At 37.2% G+C, this 24,829-nt stretch overlaps 1 protein-coding gene across 5 annotated transcripts in view; it reads right to left on the bottom strand.

Moving 5' to 3' along the window:
* Positions 1-24,829, bottom strand: part of PPME1 (protein phosphatase methylesterase 1) — a 103,508-nt gene that overhangs the window by 64,827 nt on the left and 13,852 nt on the right. For all 5 annotated transcript variants that reach the window (XM_033405704.2, XM_033405701.2, XM_033405702.2 and 2 more), the window contains exons 2-3: positions 4,327-4,420; positions 3,523-3,615 (exon numbers count right to left, since the gene is read on the bottom strand). In XM_033405704.2, the coding sequence (XP_033261595.1) occupies positions 3,523-3,615; positions 4,327-4,420 (187 nt within the window). The remainder of the gene's footprint in view (positions 1-3,522; positions 3,616-4,326; positions 4,421-24,829) is intronic.

Raw genomic sequence — 24,829 nt, 5'->3', positions numbered from 1 at the left:
TGCTGGACCATTCTCACATTCCTGGGATAAAACCTAGTTGGTCAATGTATTACTATTTTACTACACTACTGGAGTCAATCTGCTGTTATTTTATTTAGGATTTTGCATCTATTTTATAACCGAAATTGGCTCACAGTTTTCTTGCAGTCTTTGCCTGGTTTTGGTATTAGACTGATGTTACCTTCACAAATGAATTGGGTAACTTAAAACAGTACTACTCTAAGTAGTACTTTTATGTGGTGAAAAATTTTAATTAAACTTTCTCCTCGGGAAAAGAAACTAACATTCCATAAGATATCAAATATTTAGAATTAATAAGAGACAGCCTTTTAACTAGTCTCGCTGTCTCCATTTATGTCTCCTGCCCAACCCATCATCTATACTAGCATCCTGATTGTTCTAAAGCTCTTCAATGACTTCCCATTGACTAAAACAGCGATACTCAATTACACAAGTAGGTAGATGTGTATCATAATGCTCAGTTTCCCAGAACTTTACAATCTCGGTGTGTTTGCAATTGTTTCATGCAAATCAGACTTTCGATACCCCTTCTCTAATTCTGACATGCCTAAAATACGTTTATGGACAGGAGAAGTTTTGTGTTTAAAAATAGCTCCCTCTATTACCCTGAACTAAAGGATAGGGGTGCAATTCCCTAGCCAGGCATACAAGGCCCTCCCATAATTTTGTTCCTGTGATCTCTCTAGTCACCTCTTTCCCTGCTCCCTACCGTTATACTTTATACTCGAGCTACTTATAACTTCCAAAACATACTTCACTGTTACACTCTTCTCTGCCTTTGTACTCATCTCTCCTTGAAATGCCTCTCTACTCATCTAATTTCTATTCAGTCTTTAAAGCCCAGATGTCCCTTCTCTTATGAAACTTTCTTTAATCTCCCCCCTCAACCATCAGAGTTAATAATTCCCTCCTCTGTTACTTTTGTATCTTGTACATAGATGCTATAAACTCATCTAACAACTGAGTGCTTTTTAAAAAAAAATATTTATTTATTTGGCTGTGTCGGGTCTTAGTTGTGGCATGCTGGCTCCAGAGTGCGTGGGCTTAGTTGCCCTGTGGCATGTGCGATCTCAGTTCCCTGACCAGGGATCTAACCTGCATCCCCTGCATTGGAAGGCGGATTCTTAACCACTGGACCACCAGGGCAGTCCTGACAACAGAGTGCTTGAGTCAAGCACTTTATCAAGAACCTCATATCTTTTGTTCAGTCTCATAACCACTCTATTAACTAGGTAGTATTATATCCATTTTACAAATTAAGAAACCAAAGCATGATAGATTAAGTTGTGTTGAGATTCAAATCCCAGTCTGAGATAAAAGCTTCTTAAAATTTTTGCTGTATTATCTATATATATATATGTTATCTCCATTTTTCCTATTTTCCCCATTAGACTTAAAACATCATATAAAAACAAGAGGGGCTTCCCTGGTGGCGCAGTGGTTGGGAGTCCGCCTGCCAATGCAGGGGACATGGGTTCGTGCCCCGGTCCGGGAGGATCCCGCGTGCCGCGGAGCGGCTGAGCCTGTGGGCCATGGCCGCTGGGCCTGCGCGTCCGGAGCCTGTTGCTCCACAACGGGAGAGGCCACAGCAGTAGGAGGCCCGTGTACCGCAAAAAAACAACAACAAGAGGATACATTTAATTCTCCAATGTATCTATAGCACCTAGCATAATGCCTGGCACAAAGTAGTGGTTTAAGTATTTGCTGATTGGCTGATCTTATTAAAGAGTGAACTCTCATTTCTCTGTCCTTAGTAACCCAGCACAAAACCTGAAATACAGAATACATTCATAAATATTTGCTAACATGAACTGAATTAACTGGGAAAAGAAACAGGAATCAGCAGATACTACAGATCCAATTCTTGGCTTCAATCAGTTCATACTTGGTTGGTCCCAGGTCCTTCAGAGGTACCAAAACTGAAAAGGACTGAAGGCTGATTTTCACTACTTTTTAAGTGTTTACTATTGACACTATAGTTGCTACATTAGGAACAGGCACATGTTGCTGTTACTTGTTCACTCAAAAAACATTCCTTGAGTATACAATATGTTCCCAGAATAAATAAACTCTGGTCTTTGCCTCCAAAAAAACTCACAATCTAGTTGAGGGATGTAAATGACTAAAGCCATGCTACTAAGGACTTGAAATGTGGCTAGTCCAAACTGAGATGTGTTATAAGTATAAAATACACACTGGATTTCAAAGACAGTATAAAAAATAATGTGAAATATCTCAACAGTAATTTTTATATTGATTATCTGTTGAAATTATAATATTTGGGGTACAATGGGTAAAATAAAATATATATTAAAAATTATTTCACATGTTTCTTTTTACCTATTTAATGTCCCTACTAGGAAATTTAAAATTACATGTGTGGCTCACATTATATTTCTACCGGATAACACAGGTCTAGAGACATGAAAGAGTCTAGCACTTACAGGCAAATCATACAGCTACATTCCACAGTAAGAGAAAGGAAGTAGCAAACAAGACAAGGGCCAAATCATTCAATAATTTAATAATGGTTAAGTAAGTGCCTATGTGTCAAAAACTGTTTCAGGAATTTGGGAAACAAAAGAAGTAAGACATTATCCCTGTTCTCAAGGAATTCATGGTCTAATAGAAGACATGAGAAGGCACCTTTATACTTAATTCCAATAATCCTGCTGCCAGGAATGAAATGATATATTCAGGGCCCTCCTCAACTCCACAGCTATCTGGCTCCAGGTATATAGTGCTGCATTCTCACTTGCTCCCACTTTCTGTCCTTCAGACTCACTAGTGGTAAGTAGAAGACATATGTATATCTGCTTGATACACACAAGAAGAGATGACAATTTCATTTTAGATAGGAATGTTGCCAGTATCTTCTTCAACAGTATCTCCCCTTATATATGGGCTACCCTACCCCAGAGTCAAGAATATTGGGAAGATCTACAACTGGCAGTACTCACATAGACACATATTCCGTACTCTAGACCAGGGTATCATCAACTAAATATTACTTCCTAGTAGCTCACTAGTACCATTAAAATATAAACATTATTTAAAAAAGAAGGAACACTTTCCAAATATATATGGGGCATTTCGATGTGTTAAGTACTATAGCAGGCTCTATTAGGGAGACAAAGGACAGACATTATCTCTACCGAAGCACCCAAAAAGTCTGTCTGCTTATCCATTACTTAAATCACTGAGACACAGTCCCCAACTTTGGAGAATTCCATCCCCCTCATCCCAGTGCAATATATATAGAACATTTTATAAACTGAAGAATTCATGTGCTAAAGCTCACTCCAGTTAAAATCCTCTAGTTGAAAGAACACATGATTTTGGCCTATGATGATAATGTTTGAAATCGACTTACATCCCTAACCATCTTATATGAAGCTAAGTGAATGAGCACAGAAGAAAGTTAGGCTAGTCAAATTCATCCCCAAGCAAATAATGATTGTGCTAACTAACATTAACTTCCACTATCAACTGCTTACTTACCGTGAACACAGCCCAAGAAAGGGCAGAGTGGCCTCCTCCATGCAGAAGAAGTAGGACTGGACCCTCTGAGCCACTCTTGTAAACTCGAAAAGTGTATGAATAGTTAAAGATAACATATCTAAGCTTCTGCTCACTGAAGTTTTTGATTACTTAGTCATAATGACTGGATCAGAAAACTCAGTCAGGACCAAGCTATAAGCAAAGCTGCAGACTTCCAAACCTAAGAGGCACTTACGTAGAAGTTTCTGAGACACCAAACCTGCTTTTGAGGCATGGAGCCAGTATGACCACGTTCTTTTTCCCACTTTTTTTTTTAATTATTATTTTTTATTTTGACTGTACCACACGGCTTGTGGGATCTTAGTTCCCTGACCAGGGACTGAACCCAGGCCCTCCACAGTCAAAAGGCTGAGCCTAACCACTGGACTGCCAGGGAATGCCCATCACCACTTTTTCAATGGGAAAAAAACTATTCCCTTTGCCCTAATGAGGACACAGTCCCTGGTTTCTAGATGCTAAACCAGTTCAACTCACTTGACTCATGAAACCTTCCCCTCAAAACCTGGGCCCTCAAAAGATATATCAGTTTCAAGAATTTAATTCTTAATCCCTTCCCCATGCATGAGACAATTATAGCCAAATAAGATATTGGCACAGTCTTACAAGAAATATTCCATGTTGTACAAGGAACAAGTAGAGAATGAAAATGAAATAAACAGCAAGAAGAACATTTTAGAAACTACACAAATCTTCTTAGACAATGTTATAAGCCTACTAAAGAATAAGCCATTTTACAAAGGATATATCCTTGCCAGTTTCATTCTCTACTTCTACATCTTCCATGGATTCAAAGTACTGACTCCACGGAACAGGAGAAAAGTCCCGCTTTCTTCCAGGGCTAAGGGAAAAAAAAGAGAGAGATTTCAAGTAAAAATTAGTTATGCATGAAAAGGTAAAATCTTCATCAACAAATATTAAACGTAAATCTGAAATGAAAATAGCAAGATATTTTCTCGTAAAGATATGAAGAGTTTTCATACACAAAGTATTACATTAAACTGTTTTAAAAAGCTCATATATGTATAAAATTTTAGGATTTTAGGAAATTCATCAGTATGTTTTTTTTTCATTAGTATGTTTTAATCACAAATATATTGTGTGTATATACACACAACAAAACCTGCTAGATCTCTCACCATGTTCTTGGCTATAGGCTCATTCCTATTCTCTCAATCCACTTTAATATTGTTCCTGCTGCATTAATTTTTGGTCACTATTGCTTCTTCATACCTTTAATCCTTCACATTTTTTCATGCTTCTTTGTCATTTCCCAACCAATCAATATACAAGCTTCATAGAAGGCAAACTGTCCGTATCAATACCTTGAATTTCTGGGCATTTATCTGAAGAGAAGCTCACACAGAAGTGAAATGACTTATCTATTCAATGTAGCATTGCTTGTAATAGAGAAAAATTGGAAATAACCTAAATATCAACAGGTGACTAATTAAAATAAATTTTGGTACACAGAGAAATAATATTTCGTTGTAAAAAGAAGGAAGCAATTATATATTGATAAAATTCCTTATCTATGGATAAGATACACTGTTAAGTAAGCAAAGAAACAAACATGATGCACCTACTACCATTTGGGTAAAAATGAGAAATATGCATAAATGTAATTGCTTATATATATTTAGAATATCTCTGAATGAATACTGATATAACACTGATGGTAACCTGGGAGGGGAACTATGACTGGGAGGTGAGAGGGACAATTTTCATTGTACATCCCTTTCTATGTTTTGACCTTTGAACCATGTATTATTTTAAATTATTGTTATTTTAAATTATTATATTAAACTATTTTGAAACAAAACAAAAATAATTGATAAATATGTTTACAACCTAAGGCTTCAACCTTCGATGGAACACAAGAAAGAAACCCCAAGTCTTCCTCTATTTCCACACAGATTCTTTCCAGTAATGTAGGAAATTTAGCATTCCATCAGCAGCAAAACATTAACTCCTGCCTGACAACTTCTTGTATATGCTATGGGACCGAATTGAGAATATGTACAAAGCATAATACGAAGCTACTTTTAAAAACTTAAGTTAATACAAAAGCACTCTAGGTTGACTATAATACTGGAAAGAATTACAGTGGGGCAGGTGGGCAGTAAGGAATGTATTCTCTCAACAGTCAAGTATTTATTGAATATCTACCTTCTACTAGGCATTGAAACAGGTCAGTAGGTCTCAATCCATGTAACAATAAAATCACCTGGGGAGCTTTTAAAAATACTGATGTTTGGATCTCACCTCTAGAAATTGATTTAAATGGTCTGGGATGTGGCCTAGGTACTGATAATTTTTAAAGTTCCCCAAGTTGAGAGAGAGATGCTAGAAATACAAAGGTAGAATATATGATTTGGAGTGAGAGAGGAGTTCAAATTCCTCACAGTTCATACCATTGCCCTATAATTCCTAACACTTGCAGTATGGACTTGGGCAAATTCAAATTATCTAAATTCTTTCTGCCTTGGATTATAATGACTAAGTAAAATAAGATATCCTTTAAAATAATCTAATACATCTGGCATTTGGTAGTTGCTCAGTAAATCGGTAAACCTATCTTCTGATAGAAAAAGTCCCTCTGTGGAAGTAAACTACAACTTTAGCCTAGACCTATTTTTTGGTTTACTGGTTGCACTTGAATTCCTACTGCAAAACTAAAAGCAGACCTATTTTTTTTTCAGTCAGTTATTTATTTATTTTTATTGAAGTATAGTTGATTTACAATATTATATTAGTTTCAGGTGTACAGCATAATGATTCAGAATTTTTGCAGATTATACTTCATTATAAGTTATTACAAAATAATGGCCATAATTCCCTGTGCTATACAATATATCCTTGTTGCTTACCTATTTTATACACAGTAGTTTGTATCTGTTAATCCCATATGCCTAATTTGTCCCTCCCCCTTCCTGCTCCCCTTTGGTAACCACTAGTTTGTTTTCTATATCTGTGAGTCTGTTTCTATTTTGCACATACATTCATTTGTATTATTTTTTAGATTCCATGTATAAGTGATACCATACAGTATTTGTCTTTGTCTGACATTTCACTAAGCATAATATTCTCTAGGTTCATCCACATTGCTACAAATGGCAGAATTTCATTCTAAAAGCAGAACTCTTAATTCTACTTATCAGTCACTCACAAACTCATCTATGCATATACTAAAATTTGAGTACATATAACAATCATAACATAGCATGCCAAACCTATTATAATAGATTCTAAGAATCCATGCATGAAATTTTGATGTCTAGAGCTAGGATATCGTCGTAATAGTACCTAACATTTACTGTATGCAACAGTGAGTCACTGTGCCAATTTACAGGCATGATTCTATTTAATTCTGACAAAACTTTGAGTTGTTTTTATCCCCATTTCTCAGATTAAAAAACAGATTTAGAGATACAAAGCAACTTGCCAAAGGTTCTACAACTACTAAGTAGCAGTGACAGGATGCAAATCCAGTTCCATCACTCTTCAAAGTCTCTGTTCTTTACTCCAATGCTACATTAATTCTCAGATTTTTTTTGTCTCTCACTCTCTCATTTATACTTCTGAAAAGTAATAAGGCTTTATGTAGGGCATATTATCAGAGGTTTCCTTTTCAGAGTCTAAATATGACTGATTTTGCCAAGGCCACAGAAACTTTCCAAGTTGGCCAGGCACTAGTTAAAGAAAAATTACTTCCTACCATCAGAAATCATTCCTAGGAAAACAGCCTCCACTTCTAATCTTCATTTAAAAAATAAATTTTCAGGGACTACCCAACTTATACAACATATGAGTAATTCCCATTTAGTTAAAAAGCCAATAATCTGTACCTCAAAATGTTGCTCCTACTCCCACAGAGATCTTTCTGGCATACTCCTAACATCTGTATTTGAACACATAATTGTTTATATACTCCATGACTTCAGGAAATTTTGCACAAGGTTAGATAAGAAGTAGAATATGAATCTTTATATTCTAGTCAGAAAGAATACTCTGTATTTTAGAGTTGAAGTTTTGGTTCTTTTAAAAAATAGTTTCTTATTCTTTTATGCCTAGCTACTTTATGGTCATTACAGCCTGTGTAGGCTCTTTTTAGTTATAATTTTTTATTTTATTATTTACTTATTTATTTAGCCGCGCCACGTGGCTTGCAGGATCTTAGTTCCCAACAAGGGGTTGAACTCGGGCCACGGCAGTGAAAGCGTTGAGTCCTAACCACTGGACGGCCAAGGAATTCCCTACTTATAATTGTTTTAAATGAATTAATTACTGACTTTTTTCTCCATGGAGTCATAATGAAAGAATTCTGAAATAAGAACTTTCAAAAGCATAACAAGGTTAAGTTATACTTTAAAAATAAGGATTTATTCACCAAGAGCCTATTATATGTATCAGGCTTGTGACTGAGGTGGGGTGGTAGGAGATGCTGGGATTACCATAAAACTAGTGAGACAATGCCTCTGCTCTCAAGAAGCTAATATCAAATACCTAAATATCTAACATAATGTACAGATAAATACTTTAAATAGCCTAAGAGGTACAGCTAAAGTGCTGTGAATGTTCAGAGGGAATAAAGATTACTTTCAGCTTGGGAAATAGAGACTTCAAAGAAAAAATAATATTTAAGCTATGCATTAAAGGACAAACAGAATTTGGACTGATGATGGAAGCAGAGAAATAGGGAGGGGTAAGGCAGACATTTCAGGGAGAGAGAAGGGCACAAATAAGTACCCGGTATGATGCCTGTCATGGGGGTACTATTAAAAAACAAAGTAAAAAAATAAATGCAATAAGGTGGGAATAAGTACAGCAGTTTTGAAAACTAAGAGCTGATACAAGTAAAAGCAGATAGTGGAGAAAGAATAATAATAAAGTACAAAATATATGATCTTTTTCTGTTATTTGTGTGTTAGGGTCCCAAAAGCCAGATAGAGTTTGAATGGTATTGTAGAAAATGAGCAGCCAATAAAATGCACAGATAAAGGATTTCAGAAAGATCAATGTGGTGAGAGGTACAAGATGGACTTGGTTCCGGAAAACAATATGTTGCAATAACCTGGGTAGGAAAAGATGGGAGTGTAGACTGACAATGGAATTTAAAAGGAGGAAAACACAGAAAGAACTTTCAAAAAGGCAATCAACAAATCTCAGAAATGTTCAAGATATGGAAGATGACTGACAGTAGAATGAAAGTCATTCTAAAGTTCTGAACTAATAGATGAATTATTAAGTCCAACAATTTATAAATAAAAATCTACTTTGGGGGACTTTGCTGGTGACACAGTGGTTAAAACTCAGTGCTCCCAATGCAGGGGGCCCAGGTTCAATCCCTGGTCAGGGAACTAGACCCCACATGCATGCTGCAACTAAGAGTTCACGTGCCACAACTAAGGAGCCTGTGTGCCGCAACTAACAAGCCTGCCGGCTGCAACTTAAGACCCAGCACAACCAAATAAATAAATAAAAACAAGAAAAAAAATTATTAAAAAAATAATAAAAATCTACTTTGGGAGGTAAATGTATACAAAATTTTTGATGTCAGAAAAAAGTTTATTTCAAACCTAACAAAATAAATGTATCATTTCCTCCCATCTCCTGCTACCAGAGGAAGGAGTTCGGCAGCCAAGGAACAAAGTAGTACTATAAGAGACACACAGGAAATATGGCTTCTACCTAAACCACGTGAATCAAGTGTGTTTATGGACCCTTTGCTATTCTCATAGACCCTGTTCAGAATCTGATGAGTGATGAGTCCTCACTCTAGAAAAAAATTCATACACATATATTTCGTATACAATTTCCTGGCTTCAAGAAACCCATCTATGAATCTCAAATTAAGAACCCTTGGCCTAACATGAAAAGATGCTCATCATTGCTAATGATTAGAGAAAAGCAAATTGAAACTACAATGAGGTACCACCTCACACCAATCAGAATAACCATCATTAAAAAGTCTACAAATAATAAATGCTGGAGAGGGTGTGGAGAAAGGGAACCCTCTTACACTGTTGCTGGGAATGTAAATTGGGACAGTCATTATGTAAAACAGTATGGAAATTACTCAGAAAAGTAAAAATAGAGGTGCCATATGATCCAGCAATCCCACTCCTGGGCATATACCCAGACAAAACTATAATATGAAAAGATACAAGCACCCCTATGCTCACAGCAGCACTATTTACAATAGTTAAGACATGGAAACAACCTAAATGTCCCTTGACAGATGAATGGATAAAGAAGATGTGGTACATATATACAATGGAATATTACTCGGCCATAAAAAGGAATGAAATAATGCCATTTGCAGCAACATGGATGGACCTAGAGATTATCATACTAAGTGAAGTAAGTCAGAAAGAGAAAGACAAATACCATATGATATCACTTATATGTGGAATCTAAAATACAACACAAATGAACCTATCTATGAAACAGAAACAGACTCACAGACATAGAGAACAGACTTGTGGTTTTCAAGGGTGGGGGCCTAGGGGAGAAAAGGATTTTGAGTTTGGGATTAGCAGATGCAAACTAGTATATATAGGACAGATAAACAACAAGGTCCTACTGTATAGCACAGGGAACTATATTCAATATCCCATGATAAACCATAATGGAAAAGAATATGAAAATATATATATATATATTTATAATTGAGTGACTGCTATACAGCAGAAGTTAACACAACACTGTAAATCAACTATACTTCAAGAAAATTTTTAAAAAAAGAACGCTTGGCCTATATGTGAACCATAACAATCTATTTCCAGCAGAAAGAGGAAAATTTTTAGAGGAAGAAAAGAATGAGGGGCTACTCCACCCTTAAAACTTTCTAAATATAAATTAATTTTCCATTTGCTAGAGACTAAAGATTTCTTTTCATAACCCATTTCTGCCTTTATTAACTGTGTGACCTTGAGCAAGTCACTTAACTTCTCCAGGCCTGAGTTTCTTCATGTCAGATAGGGTTATAGCATCAGTTTTACACGCTTTGTTATGAGGATTAAAGTAGTCTTCTTATCCTTTGGTTACCCTCAAATTAGCCTGTTCTATTTTTTTTTCCCCCCCCTTTTTTTTTTTTTTTTGCAGTACGCAGGCCTCTCACTGTTGTGGCCTCTCCCATTGCGGAGCACAGGCTCCGGACGCGCAGGCTCAGCGGCCATGGCTCACGGGCCCAGCCGCTCTGCCGCATGTGGGATCTTCCCGGACCGGGGCATGAACCCATGTCCCCTGCATCGGCAGGTGGACTCTCAACCACTGTGCCACCAGGGAAGCCCAGCCTGTTCTATTTTTGTCATACAACTAGTCATTGCCTAAAATTAGTGTGTTCATGTATTTGTTATTATCTTTCACTCACTCCACCTAATTTGCTACTGTTTGAGATCCACGAGAGCAAGAATGTTCTCGATTTGTTCACCAGTGTACTCTCAAAGCCTGACACACTGATGATTATCTGTTGACAGTATGAAATAAGCTAATGTGCATAAAGTACTTAGCTTGGTGTCTTATTATTATTATTATGCTTTGAGGTTAATAAACAGAATCCTCCTTACTGAATCCTGATAAGGCTTCCAATGAAAGGAAATGGGACATTACAAAGCTACACTAATCAAGACTGTAGTACAAGCATGGGAGTAGACATACAGATTAACTGAACAGAATTCAAAGTCCAGAAATAAACTCTAACCTATACATCAATAGTGGTTCAACAAAGGGGCCAAGACAATTCACTGGGGAAAGAACAGTCCTTCCAACAAATGAAGTCAGGACAACTGCAAAAGTATTCATGCAGAAGTATGAGAATCTAGACCCTTTTCCTCTTACTATATACATAATTAAATCAAAGTGGATCACAAACCTAAATGTAAGAGCTAAAACTATAAAACTCTAAGAAGAAAACACAGGGGTAAATATTGTGATCTTGGGTTAAGCAACAATTTCTTAGATACAACACCAAAAGCAGAAATGATAAAACAGAAGATTTAGGAGTTGGATTTCACCAAAATTAAAACTATTTATTAAAACTATAAGGACTGGGCTCCACTGGTGGCACAGTGGTTAAGAATCCACCTGCCAAAGCAGGGAATAAGGGTTTCAGCACTGGTCTAGGAAGATCCCACATGCCACGGAGCAACAAAGCCCGTATACCACAACTACTGAGCCTGCACTCTAGAGCCCGCGAGCCACAGCTACTGAGTCCTCGTGCCACAACTACTGAAGCCCGCACGCCTACGGCCCATGCTCTGCAACAAGAGAAGCCACTGCAGTGAGAAGCCCGCGCACCACAATGAAGAGTAGCCCCCACTCGCCACAACTAAACAAAGCCCGTGCAGCAACAAAGACCCAATGCAGCCAAAGAAAAAAAACACCACAAACTATAAAGACTTCCCTGGTGGTGCAGTGGTTAAGGATCTGCCTGCCAATGCAGGGGACATGGGTTCGAGCCCTGATCCGGGAAGATCCCACATGCCACAGAGCAACTAAGCCCGTGTGCCACAACTACTGAGCCTGTGCTCCAGAGCCCACAAGCCACAATACTAAGCCCACATGCCACAACTACTGAAGCCCGCGCGCCTAGAGCCAGTGCTCTGCAACAAGAGAAGCCACTGCAAGGAGAAGCCCATGCACCGCAACAAAGAGTAGCCCCCGCTCGCCAGAACTAGAGAAAGCCCACATGCAGCAACGAAGACCCAACGCAGCCAAAAATAAATAAATAAATTTAATTAATTAAAAAAACACTATATATATTTTTACAGTATGGCTATGTACAGATTACCTCAGGTTAAATTTTATTTCCAATAATTATAAGCTTTGTGACCATTATTAACAAGTTATTTCTGCCTTAATTTCCTCAACTGTAAGCTCTGAAATGTGATTTACAAGCAGGCATATAAGTACTTCATAAATGTTAGTTATTACAGAAACACTGTTCATAGCTAAGCCACACAGTATACTGATATTTTCTTTCTTGTAAAACTTTTGTCCAGAATAACTGTCTTTTATTTTGTTTACTGAGGTTTCTATTAAACTATCACTAATTGGTTCCCCAAACCTTTTAATAGACAAAAGACATTAATAGGCATTTCACAGAAGAGGAAACACAAATAGCCTATAGACACATTAAAAGGTTCCCAATTTCATTCATAGTCAAGAGACATAATTTTTTTAAAAACAGGAGAAAATCAAACTTTAACAACATGTATATAAGGGAGAGACCAGGAAAACTGACTCACTCCAAAAGACATAAAATTTTAAATCACAGTAAGGTATAATTTCACACCCAGCATGTTGACAAAATATAAGAAGCCAAATATTACCACATCCTGGGGAGGATACGGATCAGATGGAACTGTCATCCACTGCTGGTGGGAGTGTAAATGGGGAAAACTGTTTGGAAAACAGTGAGGCATCACCTGGTAAAACTGAACAGGTGTCCTTCAATCTAGCAGTTTCAGTTTACAGAGAAACGCCTGTACTTAAGTACTAAGATACACATAAAAGGATGTTCACAGAAGCATTTCCATAAAAATAAAGAATAACAAGCAAGCTAAATGTTCACTATCAGTGGAATATACAAATTGTGATATATTCAGACAGTTGAATATGGCACTGATGTGAAAATGGATGTGCTAGAATTACATGCAATAACATGGATGAATCTCAAAAGTATATTTGGAAAAAGATATAAGCACAGAAGGATAAATGCAGTATGATTCCATTAGTAATAAAGTTCAAAAACAGGCAAAACTAAATAATATGTTTTTATGAATATATGAATAGGTGGTAAAAATATAAAGAAAAGCAAGGGAATGATAAACATGCAATTCAAGGCTGTGGAGAGTGGAAATGCTCTTGTGGCGAGGCAATGAGCTTCTAAAGTGCTGACAAAGAAACTAACACAACATTGTAAAGCAATTATACTCCAATAAAGATGCTAAAAAAATTTTTTTTAATTAAAAAAAAGGTTCTATGTCATAAGCTAGGTGGTGAATACATGGGAATTTATTTTATTCTTCTTTAAACTGTACATAATTTTTAAACTTCTCTTTATATTTCATAATTAAACATTTTTTAATTTAAGAGAAATTTATAAATCTATTAAATTTATAATTTGAGAAATCTATAAAACTTCTCTTAATATGGTCAACCACATTAAATGATCTATCAGGTTCATTTTTTTCTTTGGAAACTCCCTTCTCTGGCACCGCCTACTCATCTGCTCCAAATGAGACTGCTTGCTCTCTGGAAAGAATGAATTCCTGTCATTTCATCATCATCCTGGAATTGAATTCCCCTTGCCTTTCTTCTGCGTTGAATCTGATTCCCATATCCCACATTTTTCTTGATGCACTCTTTTTTTTTTTAATTCTATTTTTGGCTGTGTTGGGTCTCTGTTGCTGCGTGCAGGCTTTCTCTAGTTGCGGCGAGCAGGGGCTACTCTTCATTGTGGTGCGCGGGCTTCTCACTGCAGTGGCTTCTCTTGTTGCGGAGCACGGGCTCTAGGCATGCAAGCTTCAGTAGTTGTGGTACGCAGGCTCAGTAGTTGTGGTATGCAGGCTCAGTAGTTGTGGTGTGCAGGCGCAGTAGTTGTGGCACACAGGCTTAATTGCTCCACGGCATGTGGAATCTTCCCGGACCAGGGCTCAAACCCGTGTCCCCTGCATTGGCAGGCGGATTCTTAACCACTGCGCCACGAGGGAAGCCTGATACACTCTCTCATTTGATGGAACACATCCTCCATTAGCTTTCTGAGAAAGAGGGATTAATTTTGAAACTGCATGTCAGGAAATGCTGTTACCCATTTTTACACTTGACTGACAGCTTTCTCTGGTATAGGAATTTTGTCAGGGGCTGTTTCCATCATCGATAACTAGGCGCCTTGGTAGATCCAACTTGGGAAATGTTGGCTAAAATTATATGTATGTGTGTATAAAAATATATGAATATATAAAAATAATTATATACAAGATATTTATATAAAATTACTGATTATATTTTTTAAATATACATAGGGAATTCCCTGGCGGTCCAGTGGTTAGGACTTGGCACTTTCACTGTCGTAGCCCAGGTTCAATCCCTGGTCAGGGAACTAAGATCCCACAAGCTGTGCAGCCAAAAGAAAATAAATAAATAAATGGTCTTATATTCATTCCTTCTTTTTAAATGAGGCTGGCAAGAAAGTAAGGAATATGGAATACTGAGGCCAAAAGTTAAGTGAAGATGGGAACTCAGAGAGGCATTCAGTCCATTAAAGCTGGCTTTTATCTTAATGGCATTTGCCGACCAGCTGAACCTGAGGTTTTGGGGGTTTCCTGGGGCACACAGAACAAGACACAAAGCACAAGGTGGGAATCCATGGTGGAGAGGCCAGTAGAAGTTACTTTTCCCATAAAGCTGAGATCTCAAAGGATCATATCGTCAGTGAAAGGGTAAAATAGTAATGCTCTGCTCTCTACTCTGATCTCAGGGTTAAAAGAAAAAAAAAAATACATCTTGAAACTTGGCATTGTATGAATGGGAGAAGAGAGAAAAAAAATAAAAAGTCTTTCTCTGATGAAACTGTAACCACAGACAACTCTTAAACTGATTTTAGCTAAATTCATACACTTAAATATTCGAATAAGTTTCAAGTTGAGAATTTAAAGTGAACCCAGACCAGCAGTGACCTCGGGAACCCAACAGGAACAAAGGCAAATCCTCTCTGAAGGAATCAACCTTCATTCCAGGACCAAGAACTCACACAGATAAAGTTCCAAAGCACATGACCATCTCACAGTCAAAAGTGAGGAAATAGATGCATAAAGGCTTCATATATTGAAATTATATGGTAGAATATAAAATAACTGTTTCATGTGTTTAAAAAATAATAGAAACTTGAAACAAATACAACTTCTAAAATGAAAAGAATAGAATTAAAAAGAAAATGATCAGTTTAACAGCTAAGGAGAAAGGTAAACTAATACATCTGTTCAGATATATCTGGATACATCTAGAATGCAACATAAAAACAAAAGATGAAAAATATGGAAGAAGTTAAGAGATATGCAGGAAACAGAAATACGTTTTACATATGTCAAATCAGAGTTATAACAGGAAATTAGAGAATGGATAAAGGTTTGAAGAGTAGTAGCTGAAGTTTTCATAACTGAAACTACCAATCACAGATTCCTGAAGGTCAACAAAACACAAGATTTTAAGAGAATTAAAGTACACAACATTAAAGACAATTACGTTAAAATCAGTCCCTACTCCCCAAAATGCAAAATGACGTACACATTAATTTGTTCATTTCAGTACTATTTGAAATAGAAAACGATAAAAAGAACCCAACATCCATCAATAGGGAAACTGGTTGAATAAACTGTGTTATATTCACACAATAGAGTTCTATGCAGCTGCAGAAAAAAAAAAAGAATAAGAAATCTTTATATACTGTTAAGGAGTGATCAGGATATATTAAATTTTAAAAAGTAATATGCAGGGACTTCCCTGGTGGCATAGTGGTTAAGAATCCACCTGCCAATGCAGGGGACACGGGTTCAAGCCCTGGTTCAGGAAGATCCCACATGCCGCGGAGCAACTAAGGCCGTACGCCACAACTATTGAGCCTGCGCTCTAAAGTCCACAATCCACAACTACTGAAGCCCGCGCACCTAGAGCCCATGCTCTGCAACAAGAGAAGCTACTGCAATGAGAAGCCCATGCACCGCAATGAAGAGTAGCCCCTGCTCACCTCAACTAGAGAAAGCCCGCACACAGCAACAAAGACCTAATGCAGTCAAAAATAAATAAATAAATAAATTTATTAAAAAAAAAAAAGTAAAGCAGAATGGTATATATGTTATCTTTTATCTAAGAAAGAAGGGGATATAAATATATAAACTTTTTTTAAGTGGAAGGATTAAACAAAAAATAATGAAAATAGTTAATCTGTAGGGTACCAGAGGGAAAAAGGACAGATGCTATACTTTTCTGAATACACTATTATAGTTCCAATTTTGGAGTCATGTAAATAATTTTACTTTTGTTTTACAAATATGTTTAAAAGTTTGTAAAAACCAATCACCACCAACAACAAAAAAGGGAACAAATTAAACTAATGGTATACTAACAATTATTCCAAGTGACTTTAAAACATAATTATTTGACTATGTATCTCTGGTGGGATATACTTTAAGGGAAAAAAACAACTGAATAAGTCTTAAACAGTATTCAGTAATCACATTGTTACTAGTTTTAAAAATTAAATTAAATTTATTTATTTATTTGGTTGTGCCAAGTCTTAGTTGCCACCTGCGGGCTCCTTAGTTGCGGCTCGCTGGCTCCTTGGTTGTGGCATGCATGTGGGATCTAGTTCCCTGACCAGGGACCGAACCCGGGCCCCCTGAATTGGGAGCGAGGAGTCTTAACCACTGAGCCACCAGGGAAGTCCCTGTTAGTAGCTTTTATTGGTGTTATAATTGGTTATTTTGAACATCACATAAGTGCATATTTATATACATATATAAAGCAAGTAGGTAGTTAGGTTAATATCATGAGGAACCAAAATCCCACTGTAAGAGAAAAGAGATGATATAAAGTCAAAGAATTTTAAAACCCCGTAATTTTTTTTTTTTTTTTTTTGGCCATGCCGTGCGCTTTGCAGGATCTTAGCTCCCTGACCAGGGATTGAACCCACACCCTCAGCAGTGAAAGCACAGAGTTCTAACCACTGGACCACCAGGGAATTCCCAAAAACCCTGTAATCTTAATTTTGAATTGGAAATATCAACATGAACTCATGATTCCCTTTGTGTTAAAAAAAATATGCTACCTCTGTCACTGTAAAGCCCTACAGCAATAATCAACCTAGTAGCAAAGAGTTCCTCTAGTGCCTAAACTGAGATATTTAAATACCATTTCCAGCTTCTAGAAGCTGCCTGTATTACCTGGCTCACAGGTTCTTCCTCCATTTTCAAAGCCAGCAAGCAATGTGGCATCTTCAAATTTCTCTCAGATTTTGGCCTACTCTTCTGCCTCCCTCTTCTTTAAAGGACACTCGTGATTACATGGGACCCACTCAAATAATCCAGGATAATCTCTTTATTTTAAAGTCAGCTGATTAGCAACCTTAATTCCATCTGCAACCTTAATTCTCCTCTGCCACGTAAAATAATCCAGTCACAGGTTCCAGTGATAGGACTAGAGCATCTTTGGGATATCATTGTTTTGTCTGCCACAGATTTCTAAAGTCTTTGTATTATTTCAGAAGAATGGCAGAAATATTGATTCAACTTGCACTTTTTTTAAATTTTTATTTATTTTTGGCTGCATTGGGTCTTCATTGCTGCGCGCAGGCTTTCTCTAGTTGCAGCGAGCGGGGCTTACTCTTCATTGTGGTGAGCTGGCCTCTCATTGCAGTGGCTTCCCTTATTGCGCAGCATGGGCTCTAGGCGCACGGGCTTCAGTAGTTGTGGCACACGTGCACAGTAGTTGTGTCTTGCAGGCTGTAGAGCACAGGCTCAGTAGTTGTGGCACATGGGCTTAGCTGCTCCACGGCATGTGGGATCTTCCTGGACCAGTGATTGAACCTGTGTCCCCTGCGTTGGCAGGTGGATTCTTCTTTTTTTTTTTAATTGGAGTAAAATTGCTTTACAATGTTGTGTTAGTTTCTGTTGTACAATGAAGTGAATCTATATCTTTACCTATATACCCTCCCTCTTGGACCTCCCTCCAATCCCCCCATCCCGGTCATCACAGAGCACCGAGCTGACCTCCTGTGCTATACAGCAGGTTCCCACTATCTATTTTACACATGGTAGTGTATTTATGTCAAACCTAATGTCCCCATTCGTGCCACCCTCCCCTTCCCCCTGTGTCCACATGTCCGTTCTCTACATCTACATCTCTATTCCTGCCCTACAAATGGGTTCATCTGTACGATTTTTCTAGATTCTATATATATGCATTAATATACGATATTTGTTTTTCTCTTTCTGGCTTACTTCATTCTGTATGACAGACTCTAGGTCCATCCACATCTCTACAAATGACCCAATTTCGTTCCTTTTTATGGCTAATATTCCATTCTATATATGTACCACATCTTCTTTATCCATTCATCTATCGTTGGACATTTAGGCTGTTTTCATGTCCTGGCTATTGTAAATAGTGCTGCAATGAACACTGGGGTACAAGTGTCCTTTTGAATTATGGTTTTCTCAGGGTATATGCCCAGTAGTGGGATTGCTGGATCATATGGTAATTCTATTTTTAGTTTTTTAAGGAACCTCCATACTGTTCTCCATAGTGGCTGTATCAATTTACATTCCCACCAACACTGCAAAAGGGTTCCCTTTTCTCCACACCCTCTCCAGCATTTATTGTTCGTAGATTTTTTGATGATGGCCATTCTGACTGGTGTGAGGTGATACCTCATTGTAGTTTTGATTTGCATTTCTCCAATAATTAGTGATGTTGAGCAACTTTTCATGTGACAAGCAGATTCTTAACCACTGCTCCACCAGGGAAGTCCCTAACTTGCACTTTTATATATTAAGTATGCATGTTAAAATGTCTAAGGCAAAAATCTTACGTTATCCATTAAAAAACTGTAAGAACTAGTACATAATTTCAGTAAAGTTGCAGAATACAAGATCAATATACAAAAATCCATGGTATTTCTATACACTTGAAATAAACAATCCAAAAATGAAGTTAAGAAAACAATTCCATTTATAATAGCACTGATATAACATTGCTGAAATTTAAAAAGATATACATAAATAGAAAGGCATCCCATATTCATGGATTAGAAGAGTTATTATTACTAAAATGGCAATATTCCCCAAACTGATTCACAGATTCAAAGTAATAACTAACAAAATTGTATCTAACTTCCTTGCAGAAATTGACAAGCTAATCCTAAAATTAACATGGAAATTCAAGGGACACAGAAGAGTCAAAACAAATTTTAACGAAAGACATGGTTGTAAGACTCATACTTCCTGATTTCAAAACTTGCTACAAAGCTATAGTAATAAATACAGTGTGATCCTGGTATATAGGCAAATATATAAATCAATGGTATAGAATTGAGAGTTAAAAAATAAACCCATACATTTATGGTCAATTGATTTTTGACCAGCGTGCCAAGATAATGCAAGGAGGAAAGAGGAGTCCTTTCATTAAATGGTGTTGGGACAATGGATATCCACATGCAAAAGAACAAAGCTGAACCCATTCCTCACATCGTATATAAAAATTAACTTAAGGGTTTCCCTGGTGGCGCAGTGGTTGAGAGTCCGCCTGCCGACACAGGGGACACGGGTTCATGCCCCGGTCTGGGAAGATCCCACATGCCACGGAGCGGCTGAGCCCGTGAGCCATGGCCACTGAGCCTGTGCGTCTGGAGCCTGTGCTCCGCAACGGGAGAGGCCACAACAGTGAGAGGCCCGCGTACTGCAAAAAAACAAAACAAAACAAAACAAAACAAAACAAAACTTAAAATGGATCATAGACCTCTATGTAAGAGCTAAAACTATAAAACTCTTAAGAAGAAAACATAGGCATAAATCTTCATGACCCTAGGTTAGGCAAAGGCTTCTTAGATATGATACTAAAAGCATGAGAAAAAAAATCAATTGAACTTTATCAAACTTAAAAATGTTTGGTTCAAAGGACATCATTAAAGGGAATTCCCTGGCAGTCCAGCAGTTAGGACTTGGCGCTTTCACTGCCCAGGCCGGGGTTCAATCCATGGTCGGGGAACTGGGATCCCACAAGCCTTGCGGCACAGCCGAAATAAAAACAAAAACAAAGGACACCATTAAAAACATGAAAGATAAGCCACAGAATGGGAGAAAATACCCACAAATCATAGATCTGATAAGGAACTTGTATCTAGAATATATAAAGAACTCATAACTCAATACAAAGACAACCCATTTTTTTAATGAGCAAAGGATTTGAATAGACATTCCTCCAGAGAAGGTATACAAATGGTCAATAAGGACATGAAAAGATATTCAGCATCATTAGTTATTAGGGAAATGCAAATCAAAACCACACAAAGAACCACTTCACACCACTAAGATGGCTATAAACAAAAAGACTGGCAATGACAAGTGTTGGCAAGAATGTAGAGAATTAGAACCCACATACATTGCTGATGATAATATAAAATGGTACAGCTGCTTTGGAAAACAGTTTGACAGTTCCTCACAAGGTTTAAACAGAGAGATGCCATATGATCTAGCAATTCTACTCCTAGGTATACCCAAAAGACATGAAAACATATTTCTACATAAAAACTTGTATAAGAATGTTCATATCGGCATTGTTCATAAATAGTTAAAAAGTAGGAGCAACTCAAATGTCCATCAATTGTTGAATGGATAAATAAGATTTGGTATATATCCATACAATGGAATATTATTCGGCAATAAAAGGAATGAAATATTAAACATGCCACAATATAGATGAACCTTGAAAATATTATGGTAAGCAAAAAAGGTCAGTCACAAAAGAGCACATATATTGTTTAATTCCATTTATTGTAAATGTCCAGATTAGGTGTATCTATAGAGACAGAAAGCAGATTGGTTGGTTTGGGGGAAAGTGAGGGCTAACTGCTCATGGCTATAAAGTTTCTTTTTGGGGTGCTGAACATGTTCTAAATTGTGGTAATGGCTGCAGAACTCTGGGAATATGCTTAAAAAAAACACTGTACACTCTAAATGACTCAGTTGTATGGTATGTGAATTCTATCTCAATAAAGTTGTTACCAAAAAATGATGGGGAACATTCAAAGAATAGATTATATCATTAGTACACTAATAGAGAAAAAAAAATGGAATGAGAAAAAGGAACACAGGTCAGACGAAACAAAATACAAAATAAGGGGCTTCCCTGGTGGTGCAGTGGGTGACAGTCTGCCTGCCGATGCAGGGGACACGGGTTCGTGCCCCGGTCTGGGAAGATCCTACATGCCGCGGAGAGGCTGGGCCTGTGAGCCATGGCCGCTGAGCCTGCGCGTCCGGAGCCTGCGCGTCCGGAGCCTGTGCTCCGCAACGGGAGAGGCCACAACAGTGAGAGGCCCGCGTACCGCAAAAAAAAAAAAAAAAAATGAACAAAAAAAACCAAAATAAGATTGCAGAAATAAATCCAAATATATCAAGGGTAGACTAAATACTCTAGGTCTGAAATACCCTCAGATGAGATTTTTTTTTAAATTCTAGCTATATACTACTTAAAAAGAGACAAAAAGTTCCAAAATTTAAAAAATGGACAAAGACATAGTAGGCAAATATTAGCCAAAACCATTTTAGGTTAGATGTTCTTTCTCAAACTTTAGGGCATTCTTCTATCAACTTCTAATTGAGGTACTGCTGTGGAGATTTTTTTTTTTAATTTATAGGGGTTTTTTTGGTCATCTCTTACCACTTTAAAAAAATTTTTATTTTATATTGGAGTATGGCTGTTGAGATTTCTTTTTAAGAACCTTTTTATCCCTCATATTTCTAAATTTTAATCTTAATGTAGAACAAGCTTCTTCCTAGGAGATTCCTTAAACTTTCTCTTATATTTAATTTATATCTACTATACATGTTTTCATTCCCAACATTTACATTTTGTTCTCTGAAACAAGGTTCCTTTTTTTGTAAAAGAGCATCCTGTTCTTGTTTCACAGATGCCATACTGTCTCTTGTCTCTGACGAGAGATATTAGGTTTTTTAGTATTTTCTTTTGTTCTATGCATTATTGTTTCCTTTTCCCATTTTGTCTTTGCCTGTCTTTTGTGTTAGAGGATTTCCCTGGATGGCTGGTGATTCTATGAAAAAGCAGGGTTTGTTGACTATTGAATATCACTGTACAGTTATCAAGTAGAGACCCAGCCTTTTAAATGGGGGACTCTTCCACCAAATATCAATATCTGTGTGTCTTTTCTCTTAGGCCAGTCATTGCTCCAGAGAGGAATCCTCCAATCTTCTGCCTGGGGACATAAGACTAGCTGTGAGCCTTCGGGAAAAGAAACTGAATAGTCTCATTTGTTCATTCACTCAACAGATATTCACTGAGCACCTATGAGATACTATTTTAGGCACTGGGAATACTGAAGTGAACAAAAGACAAAACCCGCTACTCTTGTGTTAACACTCAATAGAAGGAGACACAGCAAAAATTTTCAAGGTAGCAATAAGTGCCACGTAAAGCCAGGAAGGGGGACAATGAATACCAGGTTGGGAAGGAATGTAATTTTAAATCAGTGATCAGGAAAGGCATCTTTAAGCAAAGACCTGAGGGAGGTAAAGGAGAAAGCCATGAACATATTTAGAAGACACAACATGTACCTTCACTTAATACCTGTTTCATCCAGTTGCTTTATCTTTGCCCGCATAAGTCTGCTGAGTCCAGAGCCATCTGGTTCAATTCCTCCAAAAGTTAACCTGTCTCCCATTATTGAGAAATTTATTTTCAATAAATTGAGGGAAAGGAAAAGATCTGGGAGTCAATCAATCCTCCTGTTTTTAGAGCCCTTTCAGAGGTACCTAGCACCTATAATTCCTGAGCATTTATGGGGTTGTGATATGGATTAGTCTGCACTTTCTCCTTCTGTGGGTAGTTTTCAGTTTGCTCTTCTCTGTTAGTGAGTTAACATTCTTCAACTTGCTACCCTCCTAAATCTTGGTATCTTATCTTCCCTCCTCCTCTTTGTCCTTTGATCATATTCCTTTTTCCAAATTACTTTAATTTCATGGGGTTTGGGGAGAAAATGGAGATGAATTAATGAATTAATTTCAACAACAACTCTCTAGGGTAGCTACTATTATTCCTCTTTTGCAAATGAGAAAAGTAAAGCCAAGGGAGGTTAAATATCAATAACTCATCCAACAGCATAGAAAGCAGATCAGCTAGTCTTATTCTTAGGATCACTTCCTTATCAGTTTTCAATACTACCCTCAAAATAATACTAGGTTCTCTCTCCATTCTTTAAATCATCAAAGCTAAGAATGAGCACACAGAAATCCCCAGGAAGAGGTGAAAGAGGATTGGTTCCTGCTGTAGGGAAAATGATTGGTTGAGGACCCTTACAGCAAGCCGAAGTACCATGGAGACTAAGAAGAAAGTCAAGGTTTACAACTATAATGAAAATGATGGGAGAAAACAGAAGGGCGGAGTGAAAAGGAAGAATCAAAGACAATTCTCAAGTTTTTCTGATGTCATTCACAAAGAAAGAACAGAGGAGGCCTTTGAAAAGAGTTCCAGCTTACTATATACTGATTTACCATGTGCTTGAAAATCCTACATCCTATCCCTAATACTTTTCTCTGTTGGCCATTGATGAGAGTGTTAATGTTAATTGGGCATCATGGAATCCAAAAATGGAAACAGTGGCATTTCACACAGTCCTGCATTAGACATTGGCCCAACATACAATGTAGTTTCAAGCAAATGAATGAAACCTAACCTCACTTACAACCATTTTCAGATAAGATACTTAGTTTATGGGAACTTCGAACCTGCTAAGTCAGATCACACAAAAACATACTTTGTTTTATTTTTATTTTTCTTGGAATTTTATTTTATTCAAGATAATACAAGAGAAGAAGGGTGAACAGAAGTGAGCATTGGCAGAGATTGGGAGGATGGTGAGTGTTAAGCCATCATTATTTTGGAGTTAGGTTTAATCTTAGTATCTCTCAAACTTTTCCCTCAAAATAACATCCATGACAAAGGAGCATGTTTAAATATCTAGGTGTGTGGTTACCAAATTTTTAAAATCTGTAGTGGACACCATATTCTCTATGCTTTTACTTTATTGTTGGCCTCTCCCCATGAGAATATCAGCTCCATAAGAGGCACATGATTGTTTTATTACTATATCCCCATGCTTTGTTTTAAAGGGATGTGGACAGACTGCTGCAGCACAAGAACAACTGTAATCTTATACCTCTGATAATAAAGAATTCTGCTTTACTCAAGTTAGAAAATTTTCTAAATTTTATTTCTACCATTCACCTAACATCAGAACAGCATAATGAGTAACTTCTTTTTCCAAAACTCTAAAAGTAAATACAAAAAAGGATATAATGACAATTCTACTAAAATGATCTGGCCTCAAACAAAAATACAACCAGTGAGACATCAGGAATGAAAGCAAAAAAGCAGATAGAATACAAGGCTTTTTGATATTTTGCAAGGACCAAATGGAGCTGTTCACTCTCTTAATGTGTGGCAATATTCAGTCATC

Source organism: Orcinus orca, chromosome 8, assembly GCF_937001465.1.
Source record: "Orcinus orca chromosome 8, mOrcOrc1.1, whole genome shotgun sequence".
Lineage (NCBI taxonomy): Eukaryota > Metazoa > Chordata > Mammalia > Artiodactyla > Delphinidae > Orcinus > Orcinus orca.
Note: the sequence above shows the minus strand (reverse complement) of the source record. Positions and strands in the feature narration are given on the sequence as shown.